At 42.1% G+C, this 17,302-nt stretch overlaps 1 protein-coding gene across 1 annotated transcript; it reads left to right on the top strand.

The window, feature by feature from the left end:
- The first annotated feature begins 2,905 nt into the window (after positions 1 to 2,905).
- LOC134188047 (deleted in malignant brain tumors 1 protein-like) lies at positions 2,906 to 12,499 on the top strand. The gene is made up of 15 exons (XM_062656230.1): positions 2,906 to 2,967; positions 4,069 to 4,144; positions 4,207 to 4,451; positions 5,529 to 5,615; positions 6,875 to 6,953; positions 7,007 to 7,245; positions 8,509 to 8,584; positions 8,641 to 8,885; positions 9,229 to 9,303; positions 10,254 to 10,317; positions 10,378 to 10,616; positions 11,095 to 11,320; positions 11,575 to 11,819; positions 11,886 to 11,900; positions 11,963 to 12,499. Exons 1-15 carry the CDS (start codon positions 2,913 to 2,915, stop codon positions 12,205 to 12,207), a joined length of 2,211 nt encoding a protein of 736 aa, XP_062512214.1. The 5' UTR covers positions 2,906 to 2,912; the 3' UTR covers positions 12,208 to 12,499.
- The last annotated feature ends 4,803 nt before the right edge of the window (positions 12,500 to 17,302 follow it).

Below are 17,302 nucleotides of genomic sequence, written 5' to 3' on the forward strand. Positions count from 1 at the left end.
ACTTGCTCCCAGTCCTTCGCGCTAGGTTGCTACGCCACGTGCGCCAGCTGTAACATGTGCATAGGAACATGTGGTTTCACACGTGTTGTTGGCCTAGCACGCCAAAAACACGTGTGAAACCGCAGACCCTCAGCAGCTAGCGCGCGTGATGTAGCAACCTGAGGACCTAGCCTGAGGAATTGACACGAGTAATGGCGCGTAGTATGAGAGACGCGCCTCTAGTCTTACGCAATTATCCGATTGGAGAAACCAATTATCCGATCTCGCTATGGCAAGCTGTACACTTCGCGAATGAATCTCTCACCTTGAATCGCTAGCTAGGTCACAGTCAAAACTCTCTTTGATGTAGATTGATAGCATCGTGGGAAGCGCTAGCACAACTATGCTACTACAACTGTGAATGTGAGGATCCAGGCGTATGCAGCGCGCCGCAACTGAACAGCTCTGCTGTCTTTCTTTTCGCATCAGTCTCATTGACTCGAGAGAAAAGACCACTGCACCACCGACACTCTCAGCTTCGAGCCCTCATCCAATTCTGAGTGAAACAAAAAATATTCACAATCACCTAGCGATCGACCTGGAGAATTTAGAGCTACTTAGACTGTAGACGTAACATGTACTCTAACAACGTGTGTTTGAATAGCGTGGTTGTTAAGGGGAAGTCCGACAAAAATAAACTTAACTAGTATGAGTACATCTTACAAATTCAAATCGATCGGTATAAGTTACTCCGTTATCTTCGCTTTTGTATACGAGAACGAGCAATGTTACTGTAATGTGCAACGCCCACGCGCATGCTCCGCGCTTCTTGGTCGATTAAGCTCCGCCCACTGGGAACAAATCAATGCGTCTAGTTACGGATGTCTGCTACGGATATATCGAGAATGACGAATGTGAATGCGAAGATATTATAAAAGATCTGCCTTTTTGCCGTCAGTGGTTCCTTTCTAAAGTAAAATGGTGTCGGTAGAGCTGTTTCCCCGCCAGACTTGCAAGCAGAATTCCTCAATACCACGGCTTACCTAGAGAACGCGCTTGTGCTTGAATATTTGTTTATCCTTGTTCTTTTAATAGCCAAAGAGAAACGTTCAGCGCGCCGTCTGGCGTCTGCTACAGAGAACGTTCCTATTCTCACATCCAGTCTGCTCACTTTCTTTTGCCGCTGATTAGTAGAAGGTTACAATCCGGATGTGAAAATAGGCTTATCCTCTGTAGCTCCCGCCAAACAGCGCGCTGTACGTTTCTCTTCGGATATTAAAAGAACAAGGATAAACAAATACTCAAGCACAAGCGCGTTCTCTAGGTAAGCCGTGGTATTGACGAATTCTGCTTCAAAGTCTGGCGGGAAAACAGCTCTACCGACACCATTTTATTTTAGAGATGAACCATTGACGGCAAGAAGGCAGATCTTTATAGTATCTTCGCATTCACATTCGTCATTCTCGATATATCCGTAGCAGTCATCCATAAACGCATTGATTCGTTTGTAGTGGGCGGAGCTTAATCGACCAGGAAGCGCGGAGCAGGCGCGTGGGCGTTGCACATCACAGAAACATCGCTCGTTCTCGTTTACAAAAGCGAAGATAACGGAGTAACTTATACCGATCGATTTGTCTTCGTAGGATCTATTCATACAAGTTAAGTTCATTTTTGTTGGACTTCTCTTTAATTCTGCTGAGTTCTACAGTACATATTCTCTCTAGTTCAGAGCCGGATCCAGGAAGTTTTGAAAGAGGAGGTTCACCGTTAGCAGTTATTTATTGCATTAATAATTTTTTCTTTTCTATTGAAATTATATGAAATTATTAAACCACTCCTATTGGAAAAGAGGGATGCAACCACCTGAATCCCCCTCTGGATCCAGCCCTGCTCGTGTCTTGCTTGCATGTGCAGATTTGACGGTGAGTACATGTTAGATAGAAAGCGCGTTGAGGCATAGAGCACCTGTTAAGTCCTTTAGTGCGTCAGGACACAAATCTAGCAGAAGTTGCAGTCTTGCTGTGACAAGACTCTGACCCTCGCTGCAACAACTGCAACTGCGCCATTTCTCGGTGTGGTCATCCGCGCTGGTGGGCGATAATTAATTACCAGACAATTACTGATGGTTTTTTCTCCGCAATTAGTTAGTATAGCAAAAACAAGAATTACCCTGTCTATTTACTGGTGCATTAGTACGGCGACAATATCCGTCAGTAAGCGCTATTATCCCTCGAACATGCGCTTCTGTAACTACACTGCTCATAATTAAAACCAGGAGTCGGATAATTGGTTGCCTCAACCGGATAATTGATTGACTGAGTCGGATAATTGCGCGGGAAGTGCTGTAGTAGCATCGAACTTTCAGACCTCTGCATCTGCCCAATGTATATTGCGCATGTGCCATTCACTAAATATATCCCGTTTACAGTCCAGCGTTAGGTGGCTCTGAGATTCTTTACTGAGTCAGTTTTCTAAGAAATCTGGATAGCACGTGTTTGGCTACCTTTGTATGGCGGCCATTTTAGATTCTTCGCATTCCTACACATAGAATACTACCGCACTCTCTGATGATGCAAACACCGGTGCAGTAAGCAAGTGGCTGAGGTCCTGCAGCTCACCGCTCAGTGCAGGAGTTTTCTGTGCAAGTGACTTTTGTAAATCTGTTTACGGTCTGGCAAGCGAGGTACGGTTTTTGCTTACTCATTTTGCCATCCAAGGTACAGACCCTGCTCCTGAACATCTTCCTACGCCACTTGTTATTCACACGAAACACACTATTTCAAATTATTATTAACGTCACGTGCCATACCCTTCGCGCCATTAACTAAAGTATCTGGTTTCTGCCGTACTCACTATAAAAACGCCATTTACCTCATCCATGCAGTCAGGTGACTGGCCACAGTCAGGTGACTGGCCACATCCGGGTGTGTGCGATGCTTTGGATGATCTACTCAGTTTCATGCTTCTTTTTCAATGTCCAGTTGACCAGTAAGTAGTGTAGTACATTCTACCAGTAAGTAGTGCAGTACATTATGTGTTGTTGACTCGATAACGTGTCTAAGAGATCAGGCGTTTTTTGAAAGTCCTTACCTCTAGCTAGAGACGCTTTCCTGAACTGCACGCGACATTCACAATATAGCTGCTTGTGTCACTCATAATTGTGAAGTCGGCGATTGCATAGGTTCACCAGAAATGCGGCACAGGGACTTCGGTGCTAGATCATTGCGCCATAGCAAGTACCCGTATATTTACATAGTTCAGTGCGTACAGTATGCGGTGTTAGGGGCTGCATGACCATAGTCTACTTTCGGTGTAACGGTAGATGATTAAATAGCTGACAAATTTTATATCTACATTGTACAATAACGTGCTGTAAAACCAGTGTTTCAGGATTTGAAATTTGACCTGGTTAACGTGCGTTAGTTTTTGTAACCAAGCCTACTTAGCGAGCACTACATTTCTAGTATAGCTTCCGACGCCCCTGACCTGGCCGTATGTTGGTGTGTTGGTTTGTTGGTGTGTGTGTGTGTGTGTGTGTGTGTGTGTGTGTGTGTGTGTGTGTGTGTGTGTTTGTGTGCGTGTGTGGTGTGTGTGTGCGTGTGTGTGTGTGTGTGTGTGTGTGTGTGTGAGTGTGTGTGTGTGTGTGTGTGTGTGTGTGTGTGTGTGTGTGTGTGTGTGTGTGTGTGTGTGTGTAGTGCAAAGTAATTATTTATAGTACATATTTTAATGTACGTGTAATATCATAAAGTATAATATTGTATAATAAAGTTACACACACACACACACACACACACACACACACACACACACACACACACACACACACACACACACACACACACACACACACACACACACACACACACACACACACACACACACACCACACACACACACACCCACACGCACACAAACACACACACACACACACACACACACACACACACACACACACACACACACACACACACACACACACACACACACACACACACAGTCAATCAGTGCTGCTCATATTGCTAGACGAAGCACATAAAATAGAATGACTTGTACTACACCTATTTGTAAAATTGTCTTTTCTTTGTACAGTATGTGAATACGAAGGAAACGTTCGACTTGTCAAGGGAGAACGCCCATACGAAGGCAGGGTTGAAATCTACTACAAGTGAGCAATCGCTCATAATTTTTGAAGACCTACATCAAAACATTCGCTGCATGTATATTCAGAGGTAAATGGGGAACCGTGTGTGATGACTCCTGGGATATCAATGATGCCAATGTGGTGTGCAAGCAACTGGGTTACACTGGGGCTCGTCGTGCTACTACTAACGCATATTACGGGCAAGGCAACGGAAGCATATGGATGGACAACGTGGATTGCAATTCGTTCGACTCACGTCTAGAGGACTGCAGCTTTCCAGGTTGGGGCTATCACAACTGCCACCACTCTGAAGATGCGGGTGTGATCTGCGGTTAGAAAATCAGTATAGCATAGTAAATTGCTGTTAATTACCCGAGGTGCGCATGGGCTAGTGTTACAGTAGTATGGTCTGGTGGACCATTGATTGAATGGACAAACGAAGGAACGGACCGAATTACGGACGGACAATTGGAATGCAGGGCATTGTTATCGGATATCAATAATCCCACGTGCCAATAGATTGAGCATGTGTCTATGCAGTCTCCTTCCCATACACATATTTCATTAACCCGAGGCATCAAGCGCTAGGGTTATAGCAATACAGCTGTATACCAAGGACTCGACGACCAGATGTGGGCAGGTCGATAAACGGATGTGGTCGATATTATCTGCTCCGCATAACCACTGATAAGGCAGCCATTACGTGCACCTGCACCTGTCAGTCTGCTCTCTGTTTTTTCGTAGCAGTATGCGTACTTTACTTCTTGTAGATTTGGCTACAAAGGAAGCTATTTTGCACAAAGACTACCTGTCCTTTCTCAGCCAGCTGTCTATTTAATTGACTTATTAACTAGACATCTCTTGGCATGCGGTGTCTAGAGGCGTCCACGTGACCTTGTATTTTATCACTTACCATATATGCCTCCTTGGCCCAAGCTAGCAGCCAAGAGTTTAGCACTTTAGTGCTTCTTCATTACTCCAGGCGTGAAACGCTTCTTGGGTACTATATACATGCACTGCTGAATACCATCACGTGACGACCGGCTACGCCTCGACGACTAGACTCGCTCTGCTTTTGCTGTGTTTGCCGTTATTGCTGAATGTATATAGTTTTCGGATACTACATACTGAGTAACTCCCATAAATTTATATTATTAATATCAAAACGCATGTTTTCCTCACGGAAACGCTGAGGGCAATAGATGACGCTATGCTACCAGACAAGCGCATGCAAGAAAAAGCTGGACGGACCTCCAAACACTGGCGAGCGGGTTACCCCTCAAAAAATCATTGAAAATATTTGTACTTATTGACTCAATTTGAGTGGACTGGAGTGTATAGCTGATGGTGCTCGTTGGCGTTTGCATGTGGGTTTGTGCGATTTGTTGACTGCATTTTTCGGTTCTAGAATCTTCAAGTGATTACCCAACAACAGCAAACACAACATCCATTCCATTCACACCTAGTGCGAGCATTGACGTCTCTGTTTCAACAGGTGATGTTGTGTTATGTAATGCATGTGCACGATTGTAACAGCAATTGGAGATTGCATGCACCCACGTATTTAGAAGAGTTTGTAAATCGACTGTTTGAAGTTGCTATTGGACGTATATGTGTGTGTGATTGTAGTTGTGTGTGTGTGTGTGTGTGTGTGTGTGTGTGTGTGTGTGTGTGTCTGTGTGTGTGTGTGTGTGTGTCTGTGTGTGTGTGTGTCTGTGTCTGTGTCTGTGTCTGTGTCTGTGTCTGTGTGTGTCTGTGTCTGTGTGTGTCTGTGTGTGTATTTGTGTGTGTTTGTGTGTGTGTGTGTGTGTGTGTGTGTGTGTGTGTGTGTGTGTGTATTTGTTTGTGTCTGTGTGTGTCTGTGTGTGTGTGCGCGTGCGTGCGTGTGTGTGCGTGTCTGCTTGTGTTCCTGTCTGCGTGCGTGCGTGTGTGTGTGTGTGTGTGTGTGTGTGTGTGTGTGTGTGTGTGTGTGTGGATGTGTGTACTCTGTTTTCTATATTATCAATACGTTTACGTTATTGTACGACGTCTGTATGTTGTGTGTATCAAATTTTGTAAAATTTAAATAATTATTTTTTGAAATATTTAATTAACGTGTTACGTATAAATAGTTGTTCAAATTTTACTGCAGTCAGTGACTGACAGGATAACGACAGGGGACAAAGTTGAGACTTGGAGCAGTCAGACGAGTATAGTATTCTAGTGGGTTGATGAGATATTAATTAATTGAACAATGTAAAATACATAATATGCATGTAACTCACACACACACACACACGCGCGCGCACACACACACACACACACACACACACACACACACACACACACACACACACACACACACACACACACACACACAGTTATAGTTTGGTCTCTAGCTAGCGTGCCGTGTGTGGTCACAAACGCAGAATGGCCTCTGTTTCTCTGGAGGTGCGGATCTATGGGGAGGCCCACCGGGAGCGGAGGGTCCCCAACCAGCTAGCTGGCCCTCCAGCCTTCCGTGACCAAATACTTAGAGTAAACTCAGCTAACCTCCAAAGGCCTACCTACCAATGTCACTAATAATCATATCAGCGAGGCTGATTAGAATCACAATTGGCCTTTCCAAATGTTAAAAGTAGGTGTGGCTGGCTGCAAGGTCATTTTGCCCCCTACTGCAAACATCTGGATCCACGTCAGCGACTTTGAAAATCGATGCTGCATGCATTATGTAACGCGCGTGATATGGCAATGTTGTGTGTTCTAATTGTGCAGCGCCATTTGCTTGTGACGGAACTGTGAGACTTGCTGATGGGGACACTCCAGATAGAGGTCGAGTGGAAATCTACCACAAGTATGTCTTTTACTCTTTCATTGACTAAACTTTGAAATGTTTTGCTAACGCAGTGGAGAATGGGGAACAGTATGTAACGACTACTGGACTTCAACGAACGGACGAGTTGTTTGTAAGCAACTAGGATACAAAGACTACGTCGGTCCCCTAGAAATGACTGGGGCAGGTCGTGGGAGAATATGGATGGACGATGTCGATTGCAGTTCAAGCGACTTGAGGTTGCAGGATTGCTGGTTCCGTGGTTGGGGAATTCACAATTGCGTTCATAGAGAAGATATAGGCGTAATCTGTCGTAAGTCTAACGATTTAATTTTTCATAAATACGATTAATTAATTAATTAGTTTAAAATCTAAATTTATTTAGAGGTATTTTTTGTTTTAATTGCACTCGCCAGTGCTGATTACATTATTAACTGTTGAAGATTTACATATTCGGGCAGCCAAATCTTGGAAGTCACGTGCAGTTACTTACTCACCCGTATACTCCTACTCATCTCCCGTTTTTTGGAAGAAATCGACACACTCTCTGTGTAGCGTTTTGTGCAGGAAAAGCGTAGGTCGGATTCTGTGCAAATGCAATGAGAATAATTTGGAGACAAACGCGATCGCTGGAAGAGGCTATATACAATAGCCAAGAAATCGTCGATCGCCAGAAGCGCTGCGAGAGACGGCGACACCTACAGTTCACACGGGACTGGTGCGCATGGGCGTTTGAATTAACCGGAAGATGTAGCGTTTCCGTCGTCTAGAAATTTTACTCGGGCGTTGATTCCTCGAGAAGGGACCCCGTTCGCTCGGAGAAATCCGGTCATGTCACTGTCGGCGCGTACTTGTTCGGTGTCAGCGAGCTTTTTTGGGCGTAAATTGAACCTTGAGCGGCAGAGATAGGCGCGTACATACATACAGACAGTATATATTGTCCTAAATCAGTAGCGTATTTGCACAGACTAATAACCGAGAGATCTCATTCATCCTTTCGAACATTATAACCATCTAGGGAAAGCTTTCTGCTTTTTATCCGCTGAAAGATGCTCCCTGGCGACTAAAAATTAGTAAAAATCGATGTAAGACACGCTCGGAAGTGAGCACGAGAGATTGAATTCCAGACCAAGTATAGAGATTCGTGCTGCATCCCAATATCCCTAGCGTAACTAAATACCTTTGCTATGCTTCCTCAGGACCTGAGGTTGATCACGAGCGTATTTAGGCAGCAAAAGTTGCTTCTATCTATATAGCGGCTGTAGTAGTCATGACATCAATTTAAATTGGCGGAGTAAGTTGGTTACGCCCAAATGGGGCTTATTTGCAAGTGGCTTATAGATACAGTAGATCTCGCTATTCGCACCACCGCCATGCAGCGCTCTGCCTTGCTTATCATGATATGCATTCCGAGGCAGCTTGTTGCCTCATTGAATCATGGATTCAACAGTTGAACGCAAGTCCAAGCTGAAACGTTGGAAGACATTCTAGCGTTTATTACCAACGATGGCAAAATTGAAGAAACAGTCAATCAACAGTTTGAGTAATTTTTATAATTTTATGTTTTACTGTACAGGATGTACATTGGAAGATGATGTTCGACTTGTCAATGGCCAATATCCACACCAAGGAAGGGTGGAAATTATTCACAAGTAATGTTGATTACGACCACTTTGCAACTCAAACATCATTTTTTAATTTTCTTTAGTGGAGAGTGGGGAACCGTGTGCGATGACTATTGGGATCTTACTGATGCGAATGTGGTGTGTAAACAACTGGGTTACACTGGCGCTAGTCGTGCTACTAGTATGGCATCTTACGGGCAAGGCAACGGAACAATATGGATGGACAACGTGGATTGCTATTCGTGGAATTTACGTTTAGGGGACTGCAGGTTTGCAGGCTGGGGCATTCACAACTGCGAGCATTCTGAAGATGCGGGAGTCATCTGCGGTAAGATCATTTCAAGAGAACGAAAAATTTTTTTATCAGTAATTATGTTAATCGTGCATAATTATAAACAGACGCCGAGGAAAGGGGGAAGAATGCATGACATCATTATTATTGTTTGTATTGTCGTGTTTATAAGATATCCTCCCTGCTTGCCATTCTCTTGTTGTTTCCTAATTAATATTTGCTTCTTTCTCGTCGATATTCGACTCGTAGAAAATTTTAGCTTGATTTGTAGAAAGAAAGAGGAACTCACTTGTTTTTTAACTGCCACGTACGTCTATAATTGCGGCGTTTGCTTGATTAATTAATTGTATCAGATGTTGATCACTGTATTTGCTTTTAGAATCTCCTAATAATTTCCCAACGACATCTGGTCCGACTACAACCAGTGGAAGCACTGATTTCTGCTATGCAACAGGTGCTGTTGTACTTTACTGTGTAATACATAAGTACTACAGTATATGTACAGTGGCGGATCCAGACCAGAAATGGTGTGCAAACTTAAATGCTTGGACAATTTAGCGAGGTTTTAGTATAGAACATTGGTGGTTATTATAGTATATAAACGTTAATGTCTCATTACCAGATAAAGTTGATATCTAAAACATGGTATCATATGGTATATTAATATAGAAATTATTGTTATTATTTTTTTAAATTTTTAGCATATATAAAACACTTTCTAAACACATTATTATTAGTATCTGTACTATTATTATTATAGTGTTCTAGTGAGGAACAGGAAACATCAATTACTGTTTAGTATGTTCAAGAGAGGCATTCTGCGAGTATGTTTCTGTTATCAGTAATTAATGCGATAATGTTTTAATTAATGCGATAATTATTTCTGCGAGTTTTGTCATTTCTGTTATCAGTAATTAATATTTAATTAAGTTAAGTTAACAGAATTTTCTCTGATTGTTTTGTTTCGTGATGTCACACCGCCAGTGCCGCAAAGTGCGCCTACCTCTCTTATATATTTGAATCCTCCATTGTTGTAAATTACGTAGACGTTCCTGTCGGCCTATAGAACGTTAGGATCATTTTAGATAGACTGTCTCCTTAAGTGTAGGAGCCACGGGGCAACAGGGGCCATAGGCCCCCAATCAGCAGCGTATGCATGGTCACGATATATAGACCAGGTTATCATGAAACGAGCTAACAGTGGAAGACACGAAGACCTCCAGTAGAACATTTTGCGCGTAGACGTCTTGGGTACACGAGGCTACATGGCTTTGCTTGCGCGCATTGATTTCCCTCTAACTTGGATGCCATTCCTACACCTCTTGGATTCTCTTGACTATTAATGACATTGTTAGACCTGCTTTTTGTATTGGTAATAGACACTTACAGTGTCTGTTATTGTAGACGGAACTGTGAGGCTTACTCAAGGAGCTACTCCGGATAGGGGCCGAGTGGAAATCTGTCACAAGTATGTTTTCAGGTTGTGATTACATACATTGGCTAAACATAAAATGTTTCACTATTACAGTGGAGAATGGGGAACCGTATGTGATGACGGTTGGTCTTCAACGAACGGACGAGTGGTCTGCAAGCAACTAGGATACCGAGACTACGTCGGTAGGCTACCTACGAGGAGTGTAGGTAATGGGCCAATATGGATGGACGATGTCGTTTGCGCTGCGAGCGACTCGAGGCTGCAGGATTGCTCATTTCGTGGCTGGGGGAGACATGACTGTGCTCATATAGAAGACGTTGGCATAATGTGTAGTAAGTTTAAATAATTATAAAAAATTATAATTTATGCATAAAATTGATTAATTAGTTCAGGTAATTACTACATGATATCTCGGTGCAGTGGCGTAGGAAGCGATTTGACGGTGCGAGCTATATCTTTATATATATATATATATATATATATATATATATATATATATATATATATATATATATATATATGTATGTATCTGACAGCTGCAGACCATGTCAGGTTCCCTTGAATAACCATGCCCTATTGCGCTTTCTCTGTCTGTTTCCGTGGTACTGCGCAGACTCACTAAACTGCAAGACCATATGCTGTCGACTCCATCTGTTTATGTCACAAGCACGTAATTATATGCTTAGTGGTAGAGCACGCTACATGACCACGCCTATTAACTAGCGTTAGGCCGCACCTCTTTAAATTTGCTTCGTACGCTCTGCATTGTATCCGAGAGTGTCATAGATATATACAATTGATGTGTACTAGACACGACATGTCCAATGCTTTCTACAACAACAGACTCTCCGGCACATGCATCAACTCTTCATTCTACTGCTAGTAGTGCTAAAGCAACAGAAACGCCTTCTGTCAACGGATCGTTGTGGAGGCATACAACAGTAACATCTGCCGCTAACGTTTGGCAATCACCTCAACAGATTCGATTGATTGGTGGCAGGAATGACAAAGAGGGACGCGTTCTGCTCTTCTACAAGTAAGACTAGGGTAATGACAACGAAGGCAATTGATGTTGATCATGATTAAGATTACATGTTTTGTAATAATAAATTTTTTGCCGCATTTTTAATTAATAATTAATTAATTTTGTAATAATAATAATAATAATTGGCTGCCCGTTCGTCCATCCGTCATTGCTTTAGCGTACTGTAACCCTAGCGCATGCGCGCTTTGGGTAATTATAAATTATGCGTTTATTTAATAATTTATGCGTGACTGTTGCACATTTAGTGGTAGGTTGAGTACCGTTTGTGCAAGAGGATGGAATTTGCAAGAAGCTAACGTGGCTTGCCGCCAACTCGGTTACAATCACGCCACACAATTCTACTACACCAACACGCCAATGTCCCATCCAATTTCACTGACCACCGTCAACTGCAATGGACTCGAAGACTCACTCTTTCACTGCAATCACCAATACGTAGCGAGAGAGAGTCTCCTTTGCAACTACAGCTACGATGCGGCTGTCGTTTGCGGTAAGAAACGCTAATTATATGCAAATCGTGTTTGAATTAATATTAATTTTTAAATATTATTTATAGATGATGTTAAATCAGGTATATACGACTGATCGATTATTTAATTAATAAATGTGTTTATTGATTATTGCTTTATGTAGCTACTTCAATAATTGTCGGAGTTACAGTTTCAGCTGCATTGATATTTATTACTATTGTGGTTATTGTTATCCGTGTGAGACGCAGACGAACGAGGGCGACGACCCTACCTGTTCAATTAGTATACGCTGGACTACAAGATGACTCGGTGATTATTGTGTCGTCCGATTCTCTGACGTCTCCACGGTTCTACTTCAATCCTTTAGTATCAGAAGCTCCGCCTTCGTACGAGACGGCGAATTCTTAACGTCCCGGATGTGAAACATTGAGCTCAAGTGTCATCAGTATTGAAGATTATTTTGATTAAGAAGGGTGTGAAGTGTTTTGAGGTTGAACGCTAGGTAGGCCAGTAGTGAACGGTTACTTAATTTTTGTTGGACTTTATGCAGTAATGGCTTTTGTTAAACTTTTTAATTAATATTAATTAAGCTGTTGCTATATAGTAAACTCTTTATATCTGGCATAGTTATTTCAATTACTTATATTAAATTTCTGGGCTGGCTGTTACTGAGAGAGAAATACACATGGACTATCACTGACTGGCATAAAGGTCTTTGCTTGGCAGAATGCTTCCCTAATCAATTACGGTACAGAATTATTACACCACGATACACTCACTAGATTTCATAAAGTGTATTTTACAGTATTATAGTGTTGATTTTGCCTTTCTCTGCTTATTGATACTAATATTTTAAATTTTAAACAATATAATTTAGCTATGTAATATAAACACGCCCACAACTTCAGCGAAAACACACTGAGCCCTACGATTCCCCGTATAGCTACGCCGATGATCATGCAGCTGCAACGTTTGAACGATGGCGGCGTTTAATCTAGAGGGGCATATATAAATGTATATTATTTATGTATATATTTATTTATGTATATATATACATTTATTTATTTATTTATTATTCATTCATTTATTTATTTATATTTATTATCTATTTATTTTTATTTTTATATTTAATTTTTTTATTTATTTAATAATTTTTTTATCCATTCAAATTTGCTGGGGTCATAACTTTGAAATTTAGTGATTTTCAGGGGTCACTAAACATTTGCGTCACCTGTTGGGAGGCCATAATTTTTCAGGGATGTTTATCTCTGTATATTATAATAGAATTGTGTGCAAGAACAGAATATTTCTAAGGGCTTTGTACACTTGCATTGCTGAAAGCGGCAATTCCTGCTCTACTTGTTTTGTCAGCGGATTGAATAGAGAAGGCCAACTTTAGAAATCATACTAGGCCACACCTGAGCTCTGAAACAGACTACTTTCTATGGTACATACCTATATGATTATATATACTGCATGTGCACATATATAGGGGATCATCTAAATTAAGCTAACCGACAGACAGTGGGGTCAGAAGTTTTAGCAGGCATGTTTTGCAGGGGTCACATATCAAACTATGCAGACCTCGGCAAATTTTGCCAGCCTCCCTGGACAATTAAAAATGACCGGGACCTAGCTAGAGTTTTTGAGAGTCTAGATTACCGAGACACTTTCTCAGCCGATACTTCACTGCCCGACATTGTTTGCGAATCGTCTGACTGCCTATAATCGTGAATCGTGAAGTAGGCGTTTACAGTTTCGTCACAGATGCACAGGGAAAGTTCATTGCGTCAAGACATTGTTTACATGCAGAAGGCTCAAGGGGCAAGGTTTTCTTGAACTCTACCGAAGTAGCTTTGCCGAATTTATATTATGTATAGTATTATTATTTTCAAATTAATGATTATTCTTACTGACTCACTTGTGTGTGTGTGTGTGTGTGTGTGTGTGTGTGTGTGTGTGTGTGTGTGTGTGTGTTTGTGTGTACGTTCGTTTGTATGCATGTGTGTGCGTGCGTGCGTGTGTGTGTGTGCATGTGTGTGTGTGTGTGTGTGTGTGTGTGTGTGTGTTTGTGTGTTTACATTGCTTACACGTTCTTTTCCTGCTAGCCATCATCATTTGTAATGATTTGTATTGAGAGTGCGCATGCTTGAGTGCGCTCTCAATACTAATTACTTCAGCTTCTATAGTTTTGTAATATCTAAGTTAATACTTCTATTGTACAAAACTCTATATTTTGCTGCACAGTCATCGACGCTGACCCAATTGGTAGTGCAACTAATATCAATATTTTGCTTTAGATCAGACAGTTCTAGCACACTTACCAACTCTACCCTAACAAATATTACTTAGCGGTCATGACCACGTTCATATGTAAGTATTCATAGTTGATTTCAATCAACTATTTCTAGTAATTTAGCCTGAGCAAAGCATCAACTAAATATCGTGGAAAGACAATCTGAAAAGTCGACTAAAATTTAATTGGTGAGCGAAGCGAACCCCTCTCTTGTCATGTCAATTGATGTAGAGATATATTATATTTATGCATTTATATATTTAAATGGTATTATGACGTCACATCCACGTGACGACTTCTGTCTGACAACGACTGGCTTAGCATCTTGACAGTAAAGCCTGGTTTACAATGTGACGCTGACGACGCCTACAAGAACGCTCGCGAGAAGACGCCGAGTAGATGTGACGCTGGAACTGTACCATTTGCAATCATTTGACGAGTGTCAGCGACGAGCCGCTACGCGTATGCACATCATGATCGTCTAACATGAATACAAAAGTCTGTGACTTGGTTTTCAGTTCCTGAGTTTTCTCCCTCAGCAAGTTGTCGCGGAGACGCTTCCACATTATTTGTTAGCCTGCTGCTTGGAGCCCACTTTTTTCGATATGTTTCTACAAGCGTTTTTCTTGTGCCTCGTATCTTAACCTGCCGCAAATTGTAGCAAGCAGCCGTACCTACACGTATACAGTTTCGGTAGGCTTCGCTTTCATAGTTACTTCAGAATATTTCACTCCCGGATTTGATCCCTGATTTGTCCAAAAGAGACACGTGCTTCCGATAGACGCTACAGCACTTTCAGTTTGGACGCTAGAAATCAACTCTAGCGTCGGCGACGCTGACGACGTTGACGACGCTCGTGACGCGACGTGCGAGTTTTTACAAAACGACACCTGCCTGAGAGTCGTCGCTAGCGTCCTCGCCAGCGTCATATTGTAAACGTAGCTTAATTATGTTTCTCGAAACTTCCAAGTGTAAAGAAGGCTTCTAACGTTGCTTTTGCAGTTGATAAGAAGGTTTCTGCCAGATGTATATTTTTTAGAATTTCGTCTCTAGTAAGGTCCAGACCGACGCAAGGTCAGTCCTAGGGTAACACAGCTAAGCCTATTTAGTGACTAAGTCCAAGCATGAATTGACTGAGACGGTACAAACACTAATGGTAAGTGACACTACTAAACGCCAAACAAATTGTCTTTGTCTGTGATGTAAACAGACACCTATTGGATAAAATAATGTTTAGTAGCGTACGTTAGAAAAAGGCGTAGTCAACGCTACAATTATATTTTTGTACGAAAGTAGACGGTTTTAGAGTGCCTTTCATACAAATTAAGTTCTAAACAACCCAGACCAAGACAAGCTGTCAGTAAAACCTTAATTAATTAGTCTTTTGTCAAATTGTGCTCGTGCTAGACGGCGTAGCGTCGGCGTTGTCGTTGCATACAGCAAGCAGGCACGCCGGAGAGAAAGGGTCTGATTATACACATGCAATGTACGGCTATGGCTGTACCGCATGCGCGCAGCTGCCGTTGTGCCGCCCCTCTCCATGTTTACTTACATTTTGCGGTAACGAGTCAGGTGATCAGTTTATCCAGGTATGTGTATCTGTGCTGCCTAGACTGCGCGGTGGACAAATTTGGCTGGGTAGCAGAATTGAGAGTTTAAAGCAATTTTAGAGAAAGTATAGATATATGTATGGCGTCACGTGACTCGTTAGTCAAGCAACATTAGCGCGAGAGAGTTTGGTATATGGCTGCGGTTAACACGAACATGAGCAATGAGTTGCCAGTCATAGCAATAACCTTTAGCAATTGCGACTCTGTAGCCTTTCCAAATATATTCAGTTAATTCAGATGCTATCAACTGCACCATTCAAATAGTAAGGCAATTAATTAATTAACTAGCTTAGGATTTGAAATTTGGCTTGGCAGGTCTGTGTGTGTGTGTGTGTGCATGTGTGTGTGAGTGTGTGTGTGTGTGTGTAAGAGAGAGAGAGAGAGAGAGAGAGAGAGAGAGAGAGAGAGTGTGTGTGTGTGTGTGTGTGTGTGTGTGTGTGTGTGTGTGTGTGTGTGTGTGTGTGTGTGTGTGTGTGTGTATGTCAGTCGGTGCTTTTGCGAGCACATGGCCAGGCTGCAGGAGATTGCTTAGCACTGCCCATAGCTCCTGCTTAGTGAACAGGAACCCAGCCATCTGTCTGGGGACAATACCGTTTAACGGCATCTCCTTATCCATTTGCCATTTGTCATGTGTGTGTGTGTGTGTGTGTGTGTGTGTGTGTGTGTGTGTGTGTGTGTCCAAAATACAACGATGCGGCAAAGTGAAAAAGGAGACATATTGGCCTAGGCTGTACAGCCCTAACCTTCACAATATAGCAATATAAGCTAGACAGAACATTAATTAATTTGCTAGCAATAATTAAATCTCATCTACAAATTCTAAAAAATGTCATTTAAAATATCCCAATCAATAAAATCAACCATTCACTATTATTTTGTTAAAATTCAACTGCACACATTATACCAGTAAACTGCGAGACGAGATATCTTTATACGGCAGCTTCGTCATATTTGAGATACATTGCCATTCAATGCATCGTCCGCTAGGTGATCAGTCAACGTACTGTTAACCCATCTCACCAAAGTTCATTGTTTGACTATTGTCTCGATAGCCCATCACCGCCTCGTACGAAGGTGGAGCTCCCAATTCATGAGAATTAAAGTGAAGACTGGGATACGTCACATTCATATATCCAGACAGAACGAAACTTACCGACTGCGCCTGCGCCTGCTGTGCAGCGGATACTTGAGCAGTTGCTGTCGTCGTGGTTGTTGTAACTGGTCTCGTCGATTGTCTGCGTCTTACTCGGATAACGACGATTATAATAACGACAAATAGAGATACAGCTAATATTGTAGAGACTGTAACTCCAATGATTATTGGTGTCTCTACGTTCGAGAACACAAATGTTAAAAATCAATTTTTCTTACTGTTTTCAAGGGGAACTTCAGCGAAAATACGACCTGATCTCAAAATATAGGCTTTAGCGTGAAACTTCGTGCTGCGCTACTTTTAGGCAAACAGTCGCTTTGCATGATATTTTGGAGAAAACGCAGGCTAGGTACCTTGCCAGTAAACTAGACTCAAACTAAACGGGAATGGTAACTATAGACGGATGTTGTGTTTACGGCCTTACAAGAGCTCCCTTCAACGAAA

The sequence above is a fragment of the Corticium candelabrum genome, chromosome 12 (genome assembly GCF_963422355.1).
Source record: "Corticium candelabrum chromosome 12, ooCorCand1.1, whole genome shotgun sequence".
NCBI lineage: Eukaryota > Metazoa > Porifera > Homoscleromorpha > Homosclerophorida > Plakinidae > Corticium > Corticium candelabrum.

Bases quoted from the DNA above. Each gene is read 5' to 3' on its own strand.
- LOC134188047 (XM_062656230.1), top strand. From the start codon at position 2,913: ATGCTTTGGATGATCTACTCAGTTTCATGCTTCTTTTTCAATGTCCAG. The intron at 4,145-4,206 runs GTGAGCAATCGC...ATGTATATTCAG, and splicing joins AGGGTTGAAATCTACTACAA to AGGTAAATGGGGAACCGTGT. The intron at 6,954-7,006 runs GTATGTCTTTTA...TTGCTAACGCAG, and splicing joins CGAGTGGAAATCTACCACAA to TGGAGAATGGGGAACAGTAT.